The following is a 23462-nucleotide window of genomic DNA, read 5'->3' as shown; positions in this document are numbered from 1 at the left end:
CCCTGTCATGAATGAGGAGGGCGGGGCCTGAGAGGGGCCAGGGGGCGGGGCCCGAGGCTGCCTGCGACGGCCGACCTGGCAGGCACAGCGTGTGAGGGGGCCGGCGAAGGCGGGCGGAGCAGAGCGGAGTCTCCGCGCAGAGGGGGAGGGGGCGCTTTCCGTTTTTAATTCGTGGTCGCGCGACAGTGTGGCTTGTGGGTGTTTCTTCACATAACGCATAAACAAAAGAGAGAGCGGGGGGTCCCGTCGCCGTGCCGTTTCTTTACCTAGCTCGCGGCGGCCGTTGGGCGGTGGCGGCGCCGCTGCCGTTGCCGAGGGACCGCCGTCATAGTCGGTTGGCGCTGCTGCGGCGGTTGGTGACTTAACGGACGCTGGTGGCCCTCGCGCGCGTGCGCACACGCGCTCACCCCCTCAGCATGCCATGGGGAACAGCTGGGCGGCGCAGTGGTGCTGCTGGCTCTTCCCGAGGCGGGAAGCGGGACGGATCCAGCGAGGAGGAGGGTAAGCACGGGACGTGGAAGAGGAGGCGGGACGGGCAGGGCTGGCTGGCTGGCTGTGACTCCACCTTTTCGAGGTGGGGGTGGGTTTAGGTAGTGCCCAGGTGGGACTGTAGGGCGAGTTGCCTCGCGGTTCAGCGGCGGAGTCTCGCGTCCCTTCAGGCTGACACTGCCAAGACGTGGCAGCTGCCTCAGGTGTTAATGGGAGGGAGCAGGAATGCGAGTCTAGCGACGGTCATCACTCCACTTTGCTGGATGGAGCCTCCATGTTCAGAGGCAGGGTATCTCTGAATGTTGCGGGGGAAGCAACAGCGGGGTGAGGGCTCTTTAGTTTGTGCGGCTTCCCCCCCCCCCGGAAGCATTTGATCGGCCTCTATGAGGAAACAGGATGCTCACGAGATGGACCTTCGGTGTGATCCAGCAGGCCTCTCGTGCTCTCCTGCCTAAACGCCTGTAATGCGAGATTATAGCAACAGGAATCTGTCGCAAAAGTTATAGGCGCCGTTTTTGCAGCTTCACCCAGTTCTTGGAGAGGGTGGAATGGCAGTGGGGAGTCGGCTGTGTGGCTGTTTTTCAAAAGTATATGGTTAGTCACGGGGAAACGCAGCGCCAGAATAGATTCACCTCCAGGCTGATGGGCTGTTTACCCCTCCCCCATAGGAAGGGTTCAATAAAGAAAGAAATGTCAGTGTTTGCTGGTTGCTTCTGCTGTCGCTCAAGGTTTTCTAGTATTTATCCATAGCTGAAAGAACATCACTTGGGGGAAGAGAAGCAGATCAGTTCTCCTGACAAGAGTATAGGTTATACTTGTATAGATAGATATATTCTCCGTCTGTCAACAGAAAAAAAAATGCAAGAAGAATTCAGAGACTGCTGGCCCTTAGCTTGGCAATCACAATCTCAAATGGAGGACGAGTGCAACTTTACACGGATAGCCCACCCCCACACTGACAACTTGTAGCAGTAAACAAAAGAAAAGCAGAATAACTTTTCATCTTAATGTATTGTAAATGCTATAAAATGGTGTTGATTGCTGTTCAAAGCTGTGATACTACTAATCCAGAAGAAAGTAGCAGTAAGGAGGAGGTATAAAACAATTCTGGGAAGGATAGGAATTTCTATGCTACAGTTTATCACTTGTTTAGTTATATTTATATTTTCTTTTTTCCTCCAAAGGCTTCAAGGTGGCATATATGTTTCTCCCTTTCCCCCATATTTTATTTTCACAATCCTGTGAGGTAGGTTATGCTGAGAAATAGTGACTGGTGCAAAGCCCCCCAGTGAGCTTGATCACATGGAGCTTGATCTTATGCAGATTTACTCAGGCCCCATTGAGTTCAGTGGATCCCACTCTCCAGCTGATCGGCACAGGATTGCAGGATAAATGTAAAAAGTGTGCAAAGGGCTGTATGCCCTGTTCTTGCACAAGGGCAGAGAAAAATTAAATATCTTTTTTGTGGTAGGTTTCTTTGAATTCCTTCTGTAAAAGGCAAGGAGGATAAATAAAGGACAATTAGTTTTCCAAAATGTAGTAAAAAATGGAGCAATAGAAAAGTTGATATTACTTATATCTTTGAGTAGACATCTATAGGATTGCAGTGCGAAGCAAATCTGGATATTGGCTTCATCTAAGGCAAATCTTATCTGAGCCAGACAGAATGAGAGGGGTGAGGGGGGTTGTAGTCCAGCAACAACTAAAAGTGCATAAGTTTTCCATCCCTGATTAAGGGTTGCTGTTGACTTGCCTACTGGCTTAGGTTCCCTTAAAAAAACGATTCAGCTGATGTTCACATGAATTTGATTGAAACAATAACTAAGAAGGAAAGAGATGGTTAAAGCTGAGAAACATTTGTTTCAGCATAGATTGAAGCTCTATTTTGTGGTCCTGTGAGTACAGTATAAGCTTTCATCCCTTATGTTTGCCTTTACTGCAGACACTGACATTCAAACAGGCAGCAATTATGCTTTAGTGTACTAGATGCTACTTCAAGAAGGGGATATGACATTAAAGAATTCACAGAAACTAAATGTTCTAGTTAATCTTCTAGGAAATAATGTTGACAATGGTAAGGTGTGATGTCAGGAATTGCAATAGTTTGCCTTGTTCTATCAACCCACCTTCCTCTGAAATTAAAATAGACATAAAATCTGTAATATTTTAATACAACAAACTGTCAGTTGCTCAAAGGGATTTGGAATGATCTCACCAATTTACACTTCCTAGATTTGTTTGGTGTCTTGAGTATTATGCCCAAATTTTCCCCTTAGCTTATTTAATATTCTCTGCATAGTTTGCATTTGTGTAGGCATATGGATGAGTAAGAGACAAGGTCAATAGCAGGCTACTTAGTTGCTCAAACAACAAGATGTCCATGTTTTCCCCCAGGTCTGCCAATTACAACAAAGGTGCATAAAGTACAGCATTTTTGAGAGCAAAATCCTAACTTCTTGAGACAACAGCAAGGCTTATTGGAGCAGCGGAGCACTGCCACATCCAGAGAACTGCCTGCCATGGCAAACATGTAGGGGCAGGAAAAGTATGCATCTTTGCTGGGCCAGCTCAAGGCTGACGGACCCAAACTGACTACTTGGCACAACTTGCTGTCAATTGTACTGGCTTAGGATCTAGTGCTTAGGATCTTTGGCTTAGGATCTTGTACTGGCTTAGGATCTAGCGCCGGCTCACGGCCTCTTGAGCGAGATGAGCACGCAACCCTAGAGTTAGACACGACTGGCCCGTGCGGGCAGGGGTACCTTTACCTTTAGGATCTAGTGGATCCTTGGCCAACTCTGCTCCTAAAACACCCATGGGGGGGCGTGTTATGCTGGCAGAAACTTCCACCTATGCTTTCAGTAGAAGTGGAGAGCTTTATCATAGCAGAGACTCCTTGCTGGCAAAGCCTGGCAAGGCAAACACCTTCAGCCCATCAAAAACCCATCAATAGCAGTAGATCATGGATTTGGATTGCTTTGTCCACAGCTCTAAAAGCAGTAAAGGAGAAAAGTGTTTTTACCCTTACTGCCAGCAGCCAAAGCCTTACTGAAAATTTATAGTGGGCCAGAGAACTGCAGCTAACCTGCATCAGTGTACTTTTCATATAACATCAATGTCTGCAGCTTACTAAACTGCAGGTGGTAGATATTCTGCAATATTCTTAATTACCCTGAATTATTATTATTATTATTATTATTATTATTATTATTATTATTATTATTTTAAAGGTGGGTTAACCCTTAAGACCTTGGAAAACTTGAAATATGAAACAGTCGGAACATTTTAAAAAGCAAAAAAAATGCCTTTTTAAAAATCCACCCGTTTCTTGTTAGTGCTTTGGGCCACACATCTTGTGAACCCCTGTTCTCCCACCCTATACTGTATACTGCTTTCAATAAAGGGTTGTATATGTATTTAATAAATAATAATACATAGCTGTCAACTTTTCCCTTTTCTTGCGAGGAATCCTGTTTGGAATAAGGAAATTTCCCTTAAAAAAAGGGAAATGTTGACAGCTATGATAATAACATGCAGTTCATTAATTAGTATGTATATTTGGATTGAGTGAAACAATTAGTCTATACAGAATACACCTTACATACATTTCCATGCTGCTTGTTCTGAATATCTCCTGAATTTTTTTATAAACCTAATGTAAATTATCCAAGCATCACAGGGTTCACCAAAAAATGTTTTTTTTAAATATAATCTCTGTTTATTCATGTAGAAAGTGGTTTAATGCCAGTGGTTCTAGAAATTCTGTTTAAATTGTTTGTTGTTCAAGTTTCGTTGTCTGTGTGCTGCAGGCATAATTAGAAAGTGGGTCAGATCTAGTTTCTGTGCTCTCATTGTTAACTTCCACTTTATTCCTAGAGGGATCACAACATCATTCTTATAATGCTTCTGGGAATATATATATAATTAGAGCTCTGGGCTTACTGTTATTGCCCTACCTGGATAGTGCCTAAGACCACCACATACAGAAAGCAATATGCTTTATTATAGTTATTTTTTATTTTAAAAGGGTTAAATTTGTACATATTCTTAGCATCCAGAACATTATTGTAAAGGTTATTTATATAGTTATTGCAGAAGAGACTGCAATCCTGGGGAGGCTCCTGCTGGAGGAAGGGGAAGAAGTATATTTTCCACCTTCTACTGTACAAATGGGTCCCCCAACCCTCCAGAACAGCCTTTCAGAGAGCTGCACATGGAAGGAATAGTTGGGGGAAATTATCTCTCTCCCCCTGATGCTCCAGTTATAGTGGAACTCCATGCATGGTTTGTCATTCCGCAGTATCTGATAGTACTCTGCCTAAAGTGATAAGTGAATATATCATCAGCATAATATTGATTAATCCTTTTGAAAATACACAAGCATAATAGGTGCCCATACTGTTGTTGATAACAAGGCCGTGCTTACATTGCCCATGCCATACTGTAAATCTAATTGGTTTCCACAACACCAGTCCCTTTTACAGGGTATATGCTGCATTTCTCATGCACTGGATAATATGAAAATCAGACCTTTTTTCTTTCAAATGGAGGGCATTCCAATAAAAATGTCTATTTAATATAACATTTGAACCACATGATGTGTGCTTTAATATCCCTCCAAATATTTCATTTCAAATGCTTGTTGTGTGAGGACAAAAAAAATATTATGGAATATTTGTTTTAATTTTATTGACTAATACAAGAAAAAGTAAACATTCTAAATTAGATCACTCATCAGAAAAATGTTTCTAGGAAACCCACATTGCTACACGCAGCTCTTAAAAGATACAGAACTGTAGTGTTGAAAGTTTCTGAGAACAGAGAAAACTATTCTAAGAAGTCTTCAGTTATAATACTAATTAATGTTGTGGTAAATGTTGGTTTATTTTCTAGATCAAAGTACTTCAGGACCTGTGCCACAGGAGAACACTTCACTATAGAGGTGAGTAAAGGCTTTCAATTCCAAAACTTACTGCTGCTTTCATGTTGAACTAATAGGAGAAAAACAATCACATTTCCTAATTGAAATATGTGAAAGGAAATATCTTTAGATACAAGTATCGGATGCATTTTGTATCTAAACATATGGCATCTAGGAGTAGAAGAAATATCTGTGTCCCTGTGAAGGGTGGCAGTTGGATCCAGCGGACTTCTCTTTCCACAGGTGAAGAAGGATGTGGTTATTTTCCCTCTCTTCAAAATTGATGGGAGGGAAAATGGTAAAAGTTCATTGCACAGTGGGAAGCTTTCCTAACCTTTTGCCAGCCCAAGACCAGCAAGGCTTCGGAAGTGGCAGTTATTCCCTGTGCCTGCCCGACCTCCATAGAATTACTTTAATAGCATAAGAAATACAATAACAAAGTTGATGGGCATGTTTGTGTGATTTCTGTTTTTACCAAAACTTTGTAAGTGCCCGCTGAGTTTGCATAGGTACTTAAATAAGATCAAGAACATACTGGATGATATATGTCTAAATATATGTTCATTTTTAGCTGTAATACTTGTTTAATTGAAATATTGTTCTATCTACTTACAGTTTGAGAATCTAGTGGAAAGCGATGAGGTAAGTAGCTTTCTGATAAAGAAAGGTCATTACAACAATTTTATGTGTAAAGTGGATAATTGGTCTTCTAAAGCATGTTTGAACCAAGGGTAACCTAAAAGGCTGTAAATTGGGAAAACATGGAAAGAAACAGTTTTTTAAACAGCCTCTTTATATAATGAGTTGATAATTACTTTGAAAACCATGTTCCCTAAGACTGTCTCTGAGCAGGGCTATATACAAACAAGCACAGCTTTGCCTAGCTCTTATGTTGCCAATATGTTATAGATGGAGTTACAGATCATTGAATCAAAACGTATAAAGACAGGGTTTTTTATCACAGATGGATCCATATATTTAATTTTTAATTTTTAAAAGGATGGTGGGGTTGCTTGTTAAAACAAATCTATCAGTACTGTTTCAAAGATAGCATGATAATACAATTGTTATAGCCTTTAATATTGGGTATCTCTTGATAATTTTTAATAGGGTGAGAGTCCAGGAAGCAACCAGAGGTGGGTATTTATAACATATTTTCTCTCTCTCCCACCCACTATTATTTTCACCTTGTTTCATCATTCTGATCATCTACTTTTCCTATTAGCAGGGTGATTTTGCCTGAAATATTAGGTTCTTTATCAGAGTGCCTTTTGGCCTTTTGAGTGGACAGATTGGTGGGTGGGTAATTTTCCATCTCTAAAAATGCATTGTTTCTTAAAATTATAAATAGTAACATATTGAATAGGTATAATATCAGCTAAATTAGGCAGTTTCAGAATTGTGATTTTTTTTTTAATCACTGCCCCTAAGAACCATGCATCCATATAAAGTAAATACAAATGTTTGTCTCTTTTTGGGTGTGTTAAAATGTGTATGTTAACAGTGTATAATGCCTTTACTATGACTTAAAATAGCTACACATATTCCAATAAAATAAATTCCAAGCAAAGTTTTTAATTTGTCTTTGTTTGCAAGAGTGGTCTATCCTTAAAATCCAAATCAGTGTCTTTTTGATGTCTTCTTAAAAAAAAAAGGCATAAGTCAATTGTAGTCCCAATTTCTCTAGTCTGATCAATTATCAGTATATTAATATCTATTTTCTAATATGTATTAGCTTAATCATGAAGTCCAGAGGGTGGCAATATGACAACAGGCCCTTTCTGCAGTGGCTTCCCATTTGTGGAATGCTCTCCCCAGGGCATAGCTGTCAACTTTTCCCTTTTCTTTCAAGGAATCCTATTCGGAATAAGGGAATTTCCCTTTAAAAAAGGGGGGAAGTTGACAGCTATGCCCCAGGGAGGTATATATTTAGGTGCCAGGCAAAAACATTCCTTTTCAACCAGGCCTTTGGCTGATTAATATTCTACACCCTTTTAAATGTGTTTGTGGGAGGAGGGAGGCTATTGGTTTGTTGTTTTTGTTTTAGCTGTTTATATGTGCTTTCACCCTGTATTTTTATCTTGTGAGATCTTGTGATGAAGGGCAGTATATAAAGCTAATAAATTATATAAATTCTAAAATCGCTGTAATTTATCATTTATTTTTTGTGAAGTAAGAATTGTTACTGTAATGTATAAAATTTAAATGTATCCCTTTTCACGATGTAAATAAAAATATGCAGACAAAAAGGAAAATAAATAACGTACTGTATGTTTTATAAATATTGGAATATTTTAGTTAATCATGTAGGACAGCAGAAACATCTAGCGAAGGATAGATCTGGCCTTTGGAGACAGTCTCCATGACAGCTTGCTGAGGAAGCTGGTGGAGCAGAGTGCTAAGTGGGCAGCCTCTTTCTTCTTCCTTTTTCTCCAGACCTTTGACTGAAGAAGAAATTGCTGATCTAAGGGGAAGGCACTACAATTCCATTGCTGAAAAACAAAGAACATTAGATGATAGACTTCTGTCAGAGGTAGGCATAGTAACCATTCATGTATGCACAGTTGTCTATACCAATAACTGGCTGACAAAAGTGGAAGCTTGATATGGCGAATGGAGCAAGCTAGGTCTAACAACACCGTTAACAGGATGTGACGGAAGAAAAAATAAAGCTGCAGTACAGTAGTTAGAGTTCTCTCTGTGGAAACAGAAAAGTGCTGTGGAGAACAAAGTTAGTAGAAAAGCTTCCACTTGTGGGTAGTTTTGAATGTTAAAAGGAAATGTTAACAGATCATGGACAAATTACTTGTACATCCTATTTTCGTACTTCCAATCTAGCGGGGCTCTTTGAATGATCATATGTAAATGTTGTGTTTAAATTATGTATATGTCTGACTTCTGTTTATGATCAGTGGAATACCTAGAGCTAAAATTGCTTTTAAAGAAGATTTTAATTTATCTAGTTAATATGCTTAATTCAAATAACAATTGATATTGGAAGATAGTATGGAAGATAGTATGAAAATAGTTTCTTTTTTTAATCACACCAGTAAATTTTGTGTTTTGTATTTTTCATGAATAACTTTTCCTTTAAATTTAGTGCACTTATTTTCATAGGAAAGATAGCTAGGTTCTCTTTTGTTAATCCTTACTATTTTGTTCATATACAGTTAGCCAAACAAGAGGAGAAGTTAAGAATAGAAGAGGAGACTTTATATGCTGCGCAGCGTGAAGCAGCCAGGGCAGCAAAGCAGAGAAAGCTCTTGGAGGTGAGGGGAGAAGACCCCAAAATATATGTATCAGAGCCCCTGTTGTGTATCTTGCTCTTAGTTTCACATGCTATCTTAAACAGAACATTCCAAGTTTCTTTGTAGTAGTTTCTAATTCCTTTAATCTCTTGAGCAGAGTATCAAATATTTTATATAGAACATTAGTATATTTATATTTAATATGTTTCTACTATTGAACCTGTAGTGAGTAGATAACAGTTGGCCAGTTACTTAAAACATTCTGAAGATACTAACTGCAGGCTAGTCAATCTTGCAGAAGATTGTAGGATCATTAATCCTTTTGTTATGTCAATTTTATGGAAGTAAGTGAAAATTTAAAATTATTCTGGATCATAACTGTCAGTATGAACTTACTGTGTCTGAGCACACTACAAACTGTAGATGGTGGTTGGAGAAAGCTTGGCAAAATCTAGGGCAGGCAAACTAAGACCTGGGGGCTGGATCTGGCCCAATCGCCTTCTAAATCCGGCCCATGGGCAGTCTGGGAATCAGCGTGTTTTTATATGAGTAGAATGTATCCTTTTATTTAAAATGCATCTCTGGGTTATTTGTGGGGCCTTCCTGGTGTTTTTACATGAGTAAAATGTGTGCTTTTATTTAAAATGCATCTCTGGGTTATTTGTGGGGCATAGGAATTTGGTTTTTTTCCCCCTTCAAAATATAGTAAGGCCCCCCACAAGGTCTGAGGGACAGTAGACTGGCCCCCAACTGAAAAAGTTTGCTGACCCCTGACTAGGATAAAGATCTTGTCCTGCAATACTAAGCTTGCTTTGAAAGGAAGTGAACCCATATGATAAATCTGAATGATGAATCGTTAGGGCGGGGATGAGCCCCCTTTTTCTTTTTCTTTTGAGAGATGTATTCCTTTTGGGGGTAATCATTTGTGGCACGTGTGCCAAATGTGTGTACGGGGTCGAAATCAGTTATGGTACAGGAACAGAGTAAAAGTGGGTGGCATCCTCTTTCTCTCTTTCCTCTCCTCCACTACCTAGCAGGGAGATCCCACTCTTGCCAGAGTTCTGAACTGATAACTTGCAGAGGGCTGAGGGTCACATGCAGGTCAAGGGCTGTAGGTTGCCCATCCTGGGTTAGAGCACCAGAGAGACTTGAGTTCATTTACTCAACCTTGAAAGTCACTCTCTCTTAGCGCAGCTTGCCTCACGGGGCAGTAGGTGGGGGAAGAGCCATGTGTATCCCCCTAGTGTCCTTGGAGGAGGGTAGGATAATAACACATAAGTAGATATCAATGACGAGGATTCACATTGATCATTTTTAAACAACTTTTAAAATATATAACTTTACCACTTTCTCCTTTTGTGGGGTGGGGATGCTTTCAGGGTTTTAGTTCTCCTTTGTTTTGTATGCTTTTTACTCCATACCTAGCAGTCATCATTCTTCATAGAGAAGCATTATTGAAATTTTGTGCAAAGCTGTTAATGATGGATTTCTGGAATGCATCAAAAGTCAATAATGTCCTGTAGTGGGAGGAGAGAGGAGTCATAGAGGGATGGTTCCTCAAACTCACTCCACTGGGCAGGGATCCCCTGCATAAAATGAACTTATGGCAATAAGTTGAACATTCTATTTAGTGTTCAGAAATATATTAACTTTTAACAATGTTAACCGTGTTAAGTAAGGAGTGCATGTGCCTTCCCTTTCTCCTTGTACCTCCAGCTTAAGAGGGAGACGTCTTATTAAGTAACAGTGTCCCATAACATCAAGCTGGATATTTGTGGTTTAAGCTCTGCCTCCAGAATCACAATTTCCTAAATGAGACATTGCAGGAAACTGCTTTAACAAAAACACCTAAGTCTCCAACCAAGCCAGATAAACAAGGGCAAGATGGAGCATTCAAGTTTCTTGGTCATCCATATTTCAGCAAACCAGTTTGTTGGAGCAGCAGAGCTAAGTCTGAACAAGGCCATATATAATACTAAGTCTTTTAACTTCTTGCCGCATGATCTGTGTGAGGAAGTGGTTTCAATGCAATTAGGAACTCTAAAGCAAAGGTGAGTGGAATACCAGATCCTTATGGTGTATAAAAAATTAGTATTTTGGAATAATAATAATAATAAATCCTTGGTATTTATGTTGCATCCCAGGATTTCTCGCAGCCACTGAAAAGGTTTTTGGACTGTGTAATTTAATAACCAACTGCATCCAAATGTAAGCACTTAATTAGGATTTCATAAAAGACCACAGAACATCTTAAGGACGGCTTTGTCAGGTCACCCGAGTAATTAAGACAATGACAATAGCTTGGTCTACATGCTTTAAGAAAAAGTGTAATTATTTTTATGGGAGGCAAAGTGTATTCTAGCATTTTATTTCTTCCAGCAATTGTGTCACACTTTTATTAAAATATGTTTTAAACATCGCACTGATGTTTCTGTCACTGGTGTTGGTTGCATCAGAAATGACATAGTTAAATGCAGTTTCACGTACTGGACTGCTTCTAAATGTTAACCAACATCTGTATTTTAGCTGATGAAATGTCTTTGATTTCTTTTTTTCTACATTTGTTAAATTATGCATTTTATTTTATTATCCTTATGGTACTGTCCTTTCTAGGATGACTAGGAATGGATTCGCTGCAACAAACAAATCTGAGAAGGGCTGTAGCTTGATGGCAGAACATGTACCATAGGCACTATCACTGTGGTTGCCCAGCTGGGAGACCCAAGGTGTCACACATGTGACATCACATGGCGCGCCAAGGCCTGATAGGGCCAGGTGCGCCGTGTGACTCACACATGTGCCCTCCCAAACATTTGCGGAACCCATGTACTTAGCATATAGAAGGAACCAGATTCAATTTCTGGCATCACTAGGCAGGTCTGGGTAGGGCTCATATCTGAAGCATTGGAGAGATGCTGACAGTCCTGCTGATAATACTCAACCAATGTTCTGATTCAATATAAGACAGCTTCCTGTGTGCCTAATTATTTATCCAGTCCTCCTTCATTCTTTAGCTGCTGCAAAATAGTCACAAGTGCCAATAAAAAGTTTAGAAGAACCAAGAACAGAATGAAATTTGTTTCTGTAAGTTAGGAAGCAGGATAAAATTGTGAGACATTTTCAACTTTATTGGAAGGTCATGGGATTTGCTCAGTCTGATAGAGCACCCTCCAGTTTGTTTACATTTTTATGGAAAGGCAATATAGAAATGTTAGAGAAAAAAGCCTCATTCTGCTGTTAATGAGAAACAATCAGGCACTGTGCAGACAGGCATAATACTTGAGCATATAAACTGTCCTGTTGAGTAGGTGTGTTCATACACCTGGCTTAGACTAGAGAGTTTAAGCTAAGCTGTATTCTTTTGAGTTTATTTCTTGAAACATATGTTCATTTTTTAAAATTTCAGCAACAAAGACTGCAAAGAGCACAACTGGCAAGCAATGGAGATGGTTTAAGGTAAGATATTCAGTCAGGAGCCTTTAATATTAACTTGCCAGGGAATTTGAAATCCCTGTATAATTTTAATGCAGAAACAACTTCAATTTTGAATTCATTTGAAGCAGCAGGTGGATGTACCCTTGTTCCCTTTATAAATTTGTAGGTTGCAAATTCACAGAATGAAATGGGAAGAAATTGGCAAGGGTTAGGGTTAGCAGTATTGAACTGAAACCACAAAATCTCTCATAAACCTGTACCTTTTTAAAAATAGGATTGTGATTGGTAAGACTTTCATCCACACTCATAAACATCTGGAAATCAATTTCCTGCAGGAAGGGCTCCAATCAATTTCCTTCAGGAAGGCCCCCTCCCCCATGCAACTTCTCACACAGTCTCAGTCTTCCAACCCTCATAAGCAAGGGAGCTACAGGGGAAGAAAAATAAGTTAAAATATTCTCCCACATCCCATTCCTCTAGTAGGAGTATTATTACACTGGCTCCAACCCATCACATACAAAATGTAGGAAACTATTTGTTGGTGTTGTAAGCCAATCTTTGGTTCTGAACTTGGTCCTCCTTGATGTAACTTGTTTGTTCTTTCACAGCTCAGTGACAGAAGAGGACTTTGATTCCTACCTGAGGAATGTAAAACTACAATATGAAGCTTTTCGGAGCAGCAGTAAGTCTTTTTTGTGTGTGGATGTTCTTCAGCCACAGCTTTTATTGCTGCTATCAAGTAGCTCAAATATTGCAAAGGGTATTGAAAACCCTTACACATCTTGCATGTAGGTGCACACTATACATATGTCAATTACAGCAATTCAAAATTCACTTCCCTTTCTTAAAAAATTATTCAACGTCCTAGACGAACATCTACTGATCTGCAATAAGAACCCATTGTTTTCATATGCAGGCTTTATTTTAAAGTGTCAAGACATTTTGGTATATATATATCCTAGGGTTACTGTTGTAGATGTCTTTATTAAAGAGAATGTTGCTTGGCATGTGTGCAATCAAATGCCACAATATATATTCTAGATAATTGTGTGGCATTTTGCAGATTTTCATATTACTAAAGCTAAAAGCTGTTGGGCTGGTGTATTGTTTAATGGTGCTGGTATATTTGAAGTATAAATACGTGTTTTGCTCACAGGGCTGTCCTCAGATGCCACTGTTCTGACACCAAATACAGAGAGCAGTTGTGACTTGATGACAAAAACCAAATCGACAAGTGGAAATGATGACAGTAATTCCTTAGATTTAGAATGGGAAGATGAAGAAGGTATTTGTTCTGTGCTATATTGATTTTGCTGACCTAAGCATATAAATAATACCAAAGGTCTGTTTGAACATCTAAGCAAATAGATACTGTTGGGATATTTAAAAAACACAGAGTGGGGTGAAATCCCATTTCAATATTCCTCTCAGAGTTGCATATCTTGCTTCCATAGTGTGGAAACTGGTAATTGGGAGATGAATATAACTTTTAAGTATTTGTTGGTTTGGTTAAGTGAAGTAGAATTGCCAGAATAAGCCAATGTTAACGTAAAAACCTGAATAAAACACAAATGCAGTCATATGAAATTAGTTACTCCCCTGTTTCCATTTATTCTTGCAATTGTGGTTACTTCTGTTGCAGGATGGGTTCTTTTTAGATTTAGACAGCAAATTTATGAGACCTTGACAGCCTTAACTACTTGCTTTTTTGCATTATGGAATTACTGTTTTTTACATTTATGTCAGATATAACTTTGCAAAACTAGCATAATAATGTTTTTGCTATTGAATGAACTGATGTTTTTTGTTGTATTAGTAGTAGTAGTAGTAGTAGCAGTAATCAGCTGCTGCTGCTGCTGCAATGTCTTTGAAGGGAAGTGCTAATGGCCTGCTACTACTTTATTCTTTCCTATTCAGGTGCAATAATGTAGTGACTGTTTTTTCACTTCCACTGTGCCTAAACAGAAACTTGTATTCTGCAAACTCAGAAGGCAGTGTGTTTTTCAAAGATGCCTGTGATTTATAGTTCGCAGAAAAGTGTTTAAATGTTTTACAGGGGCTAATTAAGATTTAAAATACAGCATAGAGAAACAAGCTGGACATAACTTTAAGAAAGAGAGCCAGTTCACCTCATCAATCATATATTTCTTTGACTGCTATTTAATTCAGGATGCATCTCTTATTGAAAGTCAAATGCATGGTTTTCCCCAAATATAGTATACTGCTTTTAAACAGGTTTTTTTTAAAAAATTGCAGGCATGAACAGAATGGTCCCATTGCGAGAACGCTCAAAAACTGAAGAAGACATTCTTCGAGCAGCACTGAAATTTAGCAGCAAGAAAACTGGAAGTAACCCAACTTCTGCATCTGATGATTCTAATGGTTTGGAATGGGAGAATGATTTTGTTAGTGCTGAAATGGATGATAATGGCAACTCTGAGTATGCTGGCTTTGTAAACCCCGTCTTAGAACTGTCTGCATCAGACCAAAAAAAATCTGATACTGACCAACAGGACAGATAATGAAATTGTGTGGCCCTTGGCTATCTGACCAAATGGTTGAAGTTGGGGAAAAACCTACAAATCTGTATTGTGCACAATCCTCCAATCATTGCTGCTGCACAGCCTCCTTTAAAATAAGGAAGTTGCACAGTGACAGTACTTGGTGAACTGAGCTCCAGATTTCCTATAGAAAAAGGAAACTATGTCAGTTAAAAGAGTGAAGAGTATGGTTTGCTATCTGAATTCAGAATTTTAAGTGCAATTTTATCATCTACCTTTGAAATTCTTTGAAAATACTTGAGTGATTCTGTTGTGTCTATTGTTGGGTTTTAGTACACAATTGTCTGCACTAAATGACACATCGCAGCTTGATGTTTTAATCAACGATCTTGTTCTAGAGCTGTATTTCTAATTTCTTTGAATCTAGGATGAGCAACCTGTTTCAGCCTGAGGGCTATCTCTCATGGGAAACATTTCAGGGGCCACATGGCAGTAGTGGTTGAGCCAGAAGCAAAAATGGGCAGGGCTTAACATACCTTGTTCGGCAGTCTACATTCCAGCCATGCAAAAACCAGAATTTATGTGTGCTCAGACGCACACAGTCTGTCCATCCAGGTAAGCAAGAGGCATTATCACAGTTCAAGGATATATTGTTGCCAGGCAAAAGCACTGGAATAGGGCTGTTGAGAAATGTGGCCTTTGAAAAATGTGAGTCCCAAGAGCGAAATAGAGAAGTCTGAAGAGCCACATTTAGCTCACTTATGCATCCTTGCTTTAAGTATTGACATTGGCACAATAATTTATATAGGAAGTACTTAAAACCTTAATACTTGAATGTTAGAACAATTTTACAGGTATTACTTTTTTCTGTTCAACTTGTTCTGATAAGAAGAAATGAAATTTTACATGTGAAATTGATCTTCGTCCCTTCCCTTTTATTTATTGACTTCATGAAACTGACTAGATCCCTCCCAAGCACAATGCCTCTCACACTTAAAAGGGTTTTTAAAAGTTTCGTTTAAGACATTATTGTTCTTGTGCAGTAATGAGCTAGTGAATATTGTTAGAAAACTTTGAAAGAATCTCTGTTTTAAACACTGGAAATGAAAAGGCTGGTTTTTGGAAGTAAAACTTTAGATTCTACAGAACCAAAGGTTCAGTTTCCCTACCAACTTGAAATGCCAAAAGATGCGTATATTTTTAAGTTGTGCACAAATAATTTTGTTTCACTGTTGCTAACTTAATGAACACTGATATTAATATCGGAAACTCAAAAATAGTGTTCTTTTGATATGGAAGATGGGAAGCATGACTAATTTCTGTGCAAATTAGTATTCCAGTCCAAGCTTACCTGGTATGTGAAAGTTCCATTCATTTAACTAATTAAGATTAGTGACAAAAGCTGTAACTTAATCAAGTTTAATTATTGCTGGAAATATGTTTGAGAATGATGATGATGATATTGCCTAATATTTTATTTCTCTTAAAAATTGTCCTGTGGATTTTAATTCTAAAGAGAAGATCCTCAGTGCCAGTTAGAATTGTTCTGGCACCCATGACTCTGCACTGCAGAAAAGCCTCTATCCTCCTATATCCTCTTTCCGCCCAGAAAAGAACGCTGCTTTGAAATGGTACTTGCTCTTTAATAAACCACCACAGTACATGTCTGCCATGTGGATTTTAGGTTCATGGAAAATCTGAATATTGCAGAGTTCAGCAGTACAGTCAATCAGAGAGCAAGAGTACTTGCTTTACGTGATTTCTTAATACTTCCTTCTTCTTGTAGGGATTTCTGCTTGCTAGCTTCCTAAATGGAGAGGTTGCTTTTGCAGATATTTACAAGCAGCAGCCTCAAGGGCAAGGAAACACAAAGCAGCAGCACAGAAAATAATTGATCAACTTTAGTAGCAACTCTGTCTCCTGCTGAAGCTTTGCTACCAATGGCAGCACCCTTTGTTATGGCCATAAACTGAAGGGGAAATGACAGCATTTACTTTCCTTACTCTCAGACTCAATCTCAACATCTCTCTATTGCCCTATAAGAGGCCTTCATTACTATTATGTTATTATCAGTAATCTCTTTCTTTTGGCTCATGCTCCTTTTACCTCTTCTTGCTCTCACTATCTTTGATTAATTTATGATACTTCATTAAAAGACTCCAAATGTTTGCCTTTTATACATTTTATTCACTGCCCCAATAATATGGATGTAAAGTGGTCAGTGGCAATAAATAATTATCAAATGTTTATATAGTTATTTTAACCCATATAGTATGCCAGGATCACTATAGATTGGCTTGTCTCTCCCTGTGCCTTTTATGTTTAACAAAGATATTGGCCACGTGTACATATGACATTAAACAGCTTATCCTTTCTTAATGTATTACATTTCGTAATTGGGAGCTTTGTTGCATAATATATTTTCATTTTAAGTGTTGCATTTTGCAATGCCTGTAATATGCTTTATTATAAGATTTCTACACTTCAGATGTATATTTTTGGTTTTGACATGCGCTACTGTCTCTTCCTGACTTTTTCATGTTATCAGTCCTTAAAGTTTTAAATTTCTCAAGCTGTGAATAAATTTTTACACACTTCAGAACTAGCCTCATACTACCTGTTCAAACTGGTACCTGAAAGTGAAGTGAGTTGAAATGCAAGAATTGCCTGCTCTGCTGAAAAATGAACACAGGCAAAAAGCTTGCTTTCTACCATAACTGGAGGGATGTGCCATTCCCAGAGGTCATGGGGTTAGGAGGCTTGCCTAGCTGATGGACAAGTTCCTTGCTTCTCCCAGTTCCCTGACAGGTCAGCAGAGCCACCCAATCAGTTGATTTTAATACTGCAAGGGCAAAGGCACGCATTAGCACATGCAGCTGACTGGCACCTGCAAACCCTTATTTTGGCAGGAGTTGCATCTTTACCTGCCTCATATCTCACCTCATCAGGCATAGGGCTAGTGGGCATGGCTTGGGGAAAACAGACTTGCAGACCAAATGGGGACTCCTGCATGGTATATATGAGTTAGTGGCTTCCCCACCACTACCAGTGGGTTTGGGGTTGGTGGTGGAATTGGACTGGTAGAATTCTGAAGAGCAAAGGTGGGGCAAATTAATCTCTTCCTGCTATGGACTGTAGTGGGAGACTCCAATTTAGATGGCGATCAGCCTTATACTTCTGGAATTTGTCTTCTCAATGGCTACTAATCACAATTATTTTATACTTCTTCCAGTATCAAGAGGCAGCTGTTGCCCTCTCTTGCTCCTGCACTTTCTATAGACTTCTGGTTGACAAAGTGGAAAATCGGATGCTGGACTACATAAGGCTTGGGTCTGATTCAGCAGGGTGGTTCTTTGGAACTTTCACATCAGTTCTCCACCTCTGAAGAAACAGAACCTGGTAAAATAACTTGATAGAATTCAGTCTAAAATTCAAAAACTTTGCACTTAGCTGTCTTATTACATAGCTAAAGGCCTACTGTCCCTCATTTCAATCTTTGTTCTGTTACTACTGAAAAGACTTGTGGCTTTGCTATCTATCACATATTGGCCCCACTGCCCTTGTCATGTTATATCGGTATATTTAGCTCAAAGACACCACCCCTTGCCTTCCTGATATTCTTAAGCATACAATGACCCATTGTGAAAACCTGTGATCACATTAACACCATACTGTATATTTAAAACACGCTTGCAGCACTTTAACAGTCATGGTTCCCCTTCCCAAAATACTTGTAAGGACTAGTTTGTCAATGGTGCTGGAAATTGTAGCTCTGTGGGAGATCTAATTACAGAATTGACACTTTTACATATGCCACATAATACCTGTTCAATATTTGTAAGAAATTGATCCTTGTAGCAGACCCTACCTTTGGAAATCCCTACTTGCTGACATCAAACAGGCACCTTTATTTTCCCCCAGCACCCGCTAAAAACATTTTTGTTTACACAGGCCTACCCAGATTTGTAGAATGTTGATGAGTGTCTTTAGTTTATTGATAATTTTAAAATTCTGAATGTTTTAAATATTTGTTTTTATCTGTTTTTATCTACAATTTTATTGTTCTACCCTTTTTGTAAACTGCTTTGAAATGGTTGTTTTTTGCGATCAAGCAGTGTATAAACTTTATTAAATAAACGCTCTGCACCCTTAAACTACAGTTCCCAGGATTCTTGGGGGAAGCCATGACTGTTAAAGCGACAGAAGAGTGCTTTAAATGCATGGTGTACATGTTTCTTCATTTTTAACACTGTAACCAGTTTTTTCCCTGAGGGCTGAACTTGATTTTCAATTTGGCTGCAATCCTGCATAAAGCTTGGCAACATAAATCCCATTTAAGCAGCCTAACTTTGGATGACTGCAGCCTGAATCTTTAATAATACTATTAATTGCATTTTATCCTACCCTTAAGTAGCTACGGGTAATGTAGGCAGTTCTCTGCTTAACCACCTCTTATCCTTGCAACACCCTGTGATGAGTTAGGCTGAGAGATTGTGATTATATTGTGTTTATTTAGTAAACTTCTTAGTTGCTTGTAACACAGAAGGCCTCCAGGAGACTTGTAACATACTTTAAGCATAAGTTTAAAAAATATTTTACAAGCACAGTCGCACAGAAATACGTGCAGATCATGAGCAATACACAAAACAACCCCCTGTTCCACTCATAACAGCAGTATAAAGCTCTAGCAGCATGCTAATAGCAGTCACCGTCGCAAAAGCCTGGAAAATATGTATTTTTTCGTCAAGGTCAGCAAAGGCACCAAGTGAACCTCGCTAAAAAGGGGAACCAAACTGATTAGACCAGGTCTACGCCAGTGTTCTTCTTGGTTAAATGCAAATTTGGAAGTCACCTCCTCTGCCCCAATCCTAATTTCACAATCTAACTGCTACTAGCACAAGAGAACACAGCATGGTGTCCAAATGGAATCAAAATAGTTGCACAACAGTATTAATACTAGCATGCATGCGTTTATGTACTTTCACAACTTGAAGCAATTTCAAATCAACAGCTGTTCAGGAACAGAGCAGGAAGCATGTACAGGTCAGGCTATGAAATATAAAAGAGGCCTTTAGATATTGCATACCTTATTATGTTCTCCAAGTTCCTTTTGCTTTTGGGCAGGCTTGCAGTGTCATATTTAAACAAAACATTGCTCAGTTTAATAAGGAAAGCAATTGGTTCCAGTTTTATATTGTTGGGTGATAGTTAGCCATCCATCCAAGATGACAGTGGTATTACAAGGTCAGAATTTTCTTTTTGCCTTCAGGTAGTCCTTAGAGCAGAGGTGGCTAACCTGTGGCCTGTGGCAGCTTTTGGACTAAAACTCCCATTATCCCATAATCATTGGGCATGCTGGTTGGAACTGACAGCTGAAATTGCTGGGAGTCCTGCAATATCTGGAAGGCTACAGGTCAGCCACTGCTGAAAAGTATTGAAAGCCCGCATTGTTACTGCCAAGTCCTCTGGCTGTATGACAGATTATCATTAACCTGTTTTAAGCCAGAGGTGGGAAACTGGATCGCAATGGTGGGCCAGATCCTTACCTTCCCCACCCCCAGGAGCCAATTTTGGTAGAGGAAGCCCTGTCAATCACAATGACAGCAGGTAACCTGTTTTCCTTTGCCCATGCAGTCTGAAGTCAAACCATGCAGGCAAAGGAATTGTGTTTTGTAAGTGCCACTGACCAGCTAATTAGGCTCACAGTCTGGTGGCTCCTCACCAGTATTTTAAGCAATGATGCCAAAATATCTGTAAAATGGCAGCTTACAAAGAACAATGATAACCTATTCATAGTGTAGGCATATATTGGACATATGTGAAGGATACCATTCAACTGCAATAGTACATAGGGCAAAAAACCAACAACATTGAATTTGTAACATTGAAACTAGTAAGTCCATTTCTCATGGAGGGCGTTTCCCATTTCTTCCGTCTCATCTATCTCAACTGGAGATTCAGCACATGAAAAGCCACATTCAGGTATAGGTTCCCGCCAAGACAAGTTTTTTGGCTGCAACATGGGTGTTTTTGATAATTCAAAGCGGATGTCAAAATACTTATCTGACTGTCCTTCTTCTTTTTCCAATAGCATTTGGTACTCTCCAAAGCAAACCATGCATGTCTCTTGCAACTCAACCTTATTCAGGTAAGCCAGTTCAGCGAGATCCACAAACAGCTTTGTCTTCTTGCTCAAATTCTTAATCTCGAAACCCAGCTTTGAGCTGTTGAAGTGTCTGAAACACTGCAGAGCAAACTGAATACGTGAGGCCCGTCCATCTACAAAGTTAAAGCGGCAGACCTGACCATCTCTTCCAAACTTCACTAGGTCATCTACTTTCACCTGATGTGGCTGGCAAAAGTGGAAGGCTTGGAATACATTCTTTTCCATTTGACTTGGATGATAGACTTTGATATGGAGACAGGTCACAGTCTCTTCTGTATCTTCAGTTTCAAAGCTGGCCATGGCAGTACTAGTTCTCAGAAAAACCCTGGAAGAAAACATCAACCACAACTTCACACTATTTTAAAAAAACAAACAACCAGAAAGAAAAAATGTAAAAACAAGCTACAGTCAGAAAAATGTGTCAGCTCCTCTCCCAGGGCAACAGGCAGATGAGCCAGCCACCTTCCCTCTCATGGATCTGCCTGGCACCATCTTACCTGCAGATGCTCCCCCCATCCAATTTTCTTTCTAGAACTGAGCATCTACTGACCGGCAATCGAACCCAGGCCGTGGCAGTGAGAGCGCTGACTCCTAACCACTAGACCACCAGGGATAGTTCTGTTACCTCCAGTATCCAATCAGTATACTAACAAATGCCAGTTTCTAGGTAGGGTACAGCATCTACTGACCGGCAATCAAACCCAGGCCATGGCAGTGAGAGCGCCGAATCCTAACCACTAGACCACCAGGGATAGTTCTGTTACCTCCAGTATCCAATCAGTATACTTCTGAATGCCAGTCTCTAGGGTACAACGACAAGAGAGGACTTTTGCTTGTGATGGCACATTCAGGACAGATAAAAGAAAAAAACCTCACATAGCATGTAGCTAAACTATGGCATTTACTACTACAAAATGTGACCATAGCCACCTACTTGGACTGCTTTCAAAGAGGATTAGAAAAATTCATGGAGGATGAAGCTGCCAATGGCTATCAAAGATAATAATGGAATCACAGAATTGAAGAGTTGGAAGGGCCCCTGAGGATGATCTAGTCAAACCCCCTGCAATGCTGGAAAATGCAGCTGTCCCATACGGGGATCACATCTGCAACCTTGGCGTTATCAGCACCATGCTCTAACCAACTGGTTATCCAGGCCTTGTTAAAGACGTGTTCCTTGACCGGAAATCAAACCTATGGGAAGGTCCTGGCAGTGAGAGCACCAAATCCTAACCACTAGACCACCAGGGATAGTTCTGTTACCTTCAATATCTGAGTACTGCAGTATATTTCTGAATACCATTGTCTAGGGTACAACAACAGGAGTTGTTGCATTTGTGTCCTGCTTGTGAGCTTCCCATAGGCATCTAGTTGACACTGTAGGGACAGAATGCTGTAATAGATGGGTTTTTGGCCTTATGCTGTTGCGCTCTACTTAGGTTCCTAGAAACCCTAATAAAGCTAGCTACAAAAGGAGGGACAATTCAAAATTTGGGTTGGTGACAGAAATGAAGCCCTACTGAATTCAACTTACTCCACTTAAAACCACACTGGACTGTAGCTGTTCACTTTACCCAAACATCTAGCTACATCCTTGATAGCACCCACATTGTTCATGGTTCTCTCTGGCTTCTCACTGGAAGGCACTCCAGAAATAACAGTTGTTTCTATACACTCCATACTTAGACAAAGCCCACAAGTCTGTTCCTCCACCTGAAGAGCTCTTAACAGCCTCCCCCCCCAGCTACACCCCTTCTAAGCTCACACAAAAGCAAACTTTTTGACCACAGTAGTTTCAACATCAGCTTTTCTCTTACCCTGCTAAACTTTGCTACATTACCCAACCTGATGAAGAGTTCTGGTGGACTCAAAGGCTTGCTTGTATGTTTGTGACGTTTTGTTTTATCCTGAATACCAAGCCAGCTTTTTTTATCAAACATATATACGCATACCCCTGCCCTTTGCTAAAGTTTGTTGTGCCATTCCAGCCTGATGAAGGCTTCTGGTGACCTCGAAGTCCTGCTTATTATTTTGCAGCAAGCTGCTTGGTCATAATAAAGGTGGTGTTGGAACTGTTCAAAATAAAAAGGCCACTTTAAGCCTTACCCCCAAAAATACACTAATACAGTACAACCTCCCTCTTCCTTAGCTCACCCTCCGAGAAAGGGGTGCTTGTTGATTTGGCAAGTGGAACCAAATAAACTAGAAAATAACGCCCCAGGAGGAATGTGGCTGTTTCCCCCCTCCTATTATCTCCCTGCTTTGGTCGAGGTCTGGCTTGCAGACGGTGCCATCCTCGCCGAAAGCAGTTGCACCAACTAGCCCGATCACTTGTGTAACTGAACGGGAGGCCCGTCCCACAAGGCCTCGCCGATTGGTAAGCCAAGTGCCTGGCTGGAATCACACTTTCACTTTCAGTTTCACTTGCGCTTCCGGCTGGGCACGAAACGGCAAAGCAAGCGAGAGGTCCGAGCCCAGGCAGCGGGCGCCACGTCTTGGCGCAAACCGAACGTTGGGATTTCCCCGGCCTCCTTTGCCTTGAAAACGCCAGTAGCCGGAGAGGAAGGTGAGCCACCGTTGTCCCCCGTATTGTTATACTAATTAAAAGCGTAACCTCGCCCTACGCCCTTCCACATCCGATTGCTTCCCAACCCCCTTTTTCTTGCTTTTTTGCTGCAGTTGGAAAACAAGCTCAGATTAAA

At 40.1% G+C, this 23462-nt stretch overlaps 2 protein-coding genes across 6 annotated transcripts; one reads left to right on the top strand and one right to left on the bottom strand.

The window, feature by feature from the left end:
* Positions 1 to 36: 36 nt before the first annotated feature.
* Positions 37 to 21642, top strand: AP1AR (adaptor related protein complex 1 associated regulatory protein). 5 transcript variants are annotated; one of them, XR_014538454.1, is made up of 13 exons: positions 37 to 501; positions 5383 to 5431; positions 6026 to 6052; positions 6521 to 6546; positions 7847 to 7943; positions 8581 to 8679; positions 12065 to 12114; positions 12702 to 12775; positions 13250 to 13378; positions 14350 to 15209; positions 17827 to 17993; positions 20686 to 21427; positions 21567 to 21642. XR_014538454.1 is itself a non-coding variant. In XM_083571817.1 (10 exons), the coding sequence occupies exons 1-10, from the start codon at positions 422 to 424 to the stop codon at positions 14613 to 14615; spliced, it is 897 nt and encodes a 298-aa protein (XP_083427943.1). In that variant the 5' UTR covers positions 37 to 421; the 3' UTR covers positions 14616 to 17196. The 5 variants fall into 5 exon arrangements, 3 of the variants coding, with proteins under 3 accessions (XP_083427943.1, XP_083427945.1, XP_083427944.1); XR_014538455.1 differs by having other exon boundaries at positions 20686 to 21642; XM_083571817.1 differs by lacking the exons at positions 17827 to 17993; positions 20686 to 21427; positions 21567 to 21642 and having other exon boundaries at positions 14350 to 17196.
* Positions 19086 to 21060, bottom strand: TIFA (TRAF interacting protein with forkhead associated domain; the record flags this gene model as incomplete). Its single annotated transcript, XM_083571976.1, has 1 exon — positions 19086 to 21060. One exon carries the CDS (start codon positions 21058 to 21060, stop codon positions 20485 to 20487), a length of 576 nt encoding a protein of 191 aa, XP_083428102.1. The 3' UTR covers positions 19086 to 20484.
* Positions 21643 to 23462: the final 1820 nt, after the last annotated feature.

Source organism: Podarcis filfolensis (assembly GCF_964270895.1).
Source record: "Podarcis filfolensis genome assembly, chromosome: 9".
NCBI lineage: Eukaryota > Metazoa > Chordata > Lepidosauria > Squamata > Lacertidae > Podarcis > Podarcis filfolensis.
This window is presented reverse-complemented; position numbering and strand designations above follow the sequence as displayed.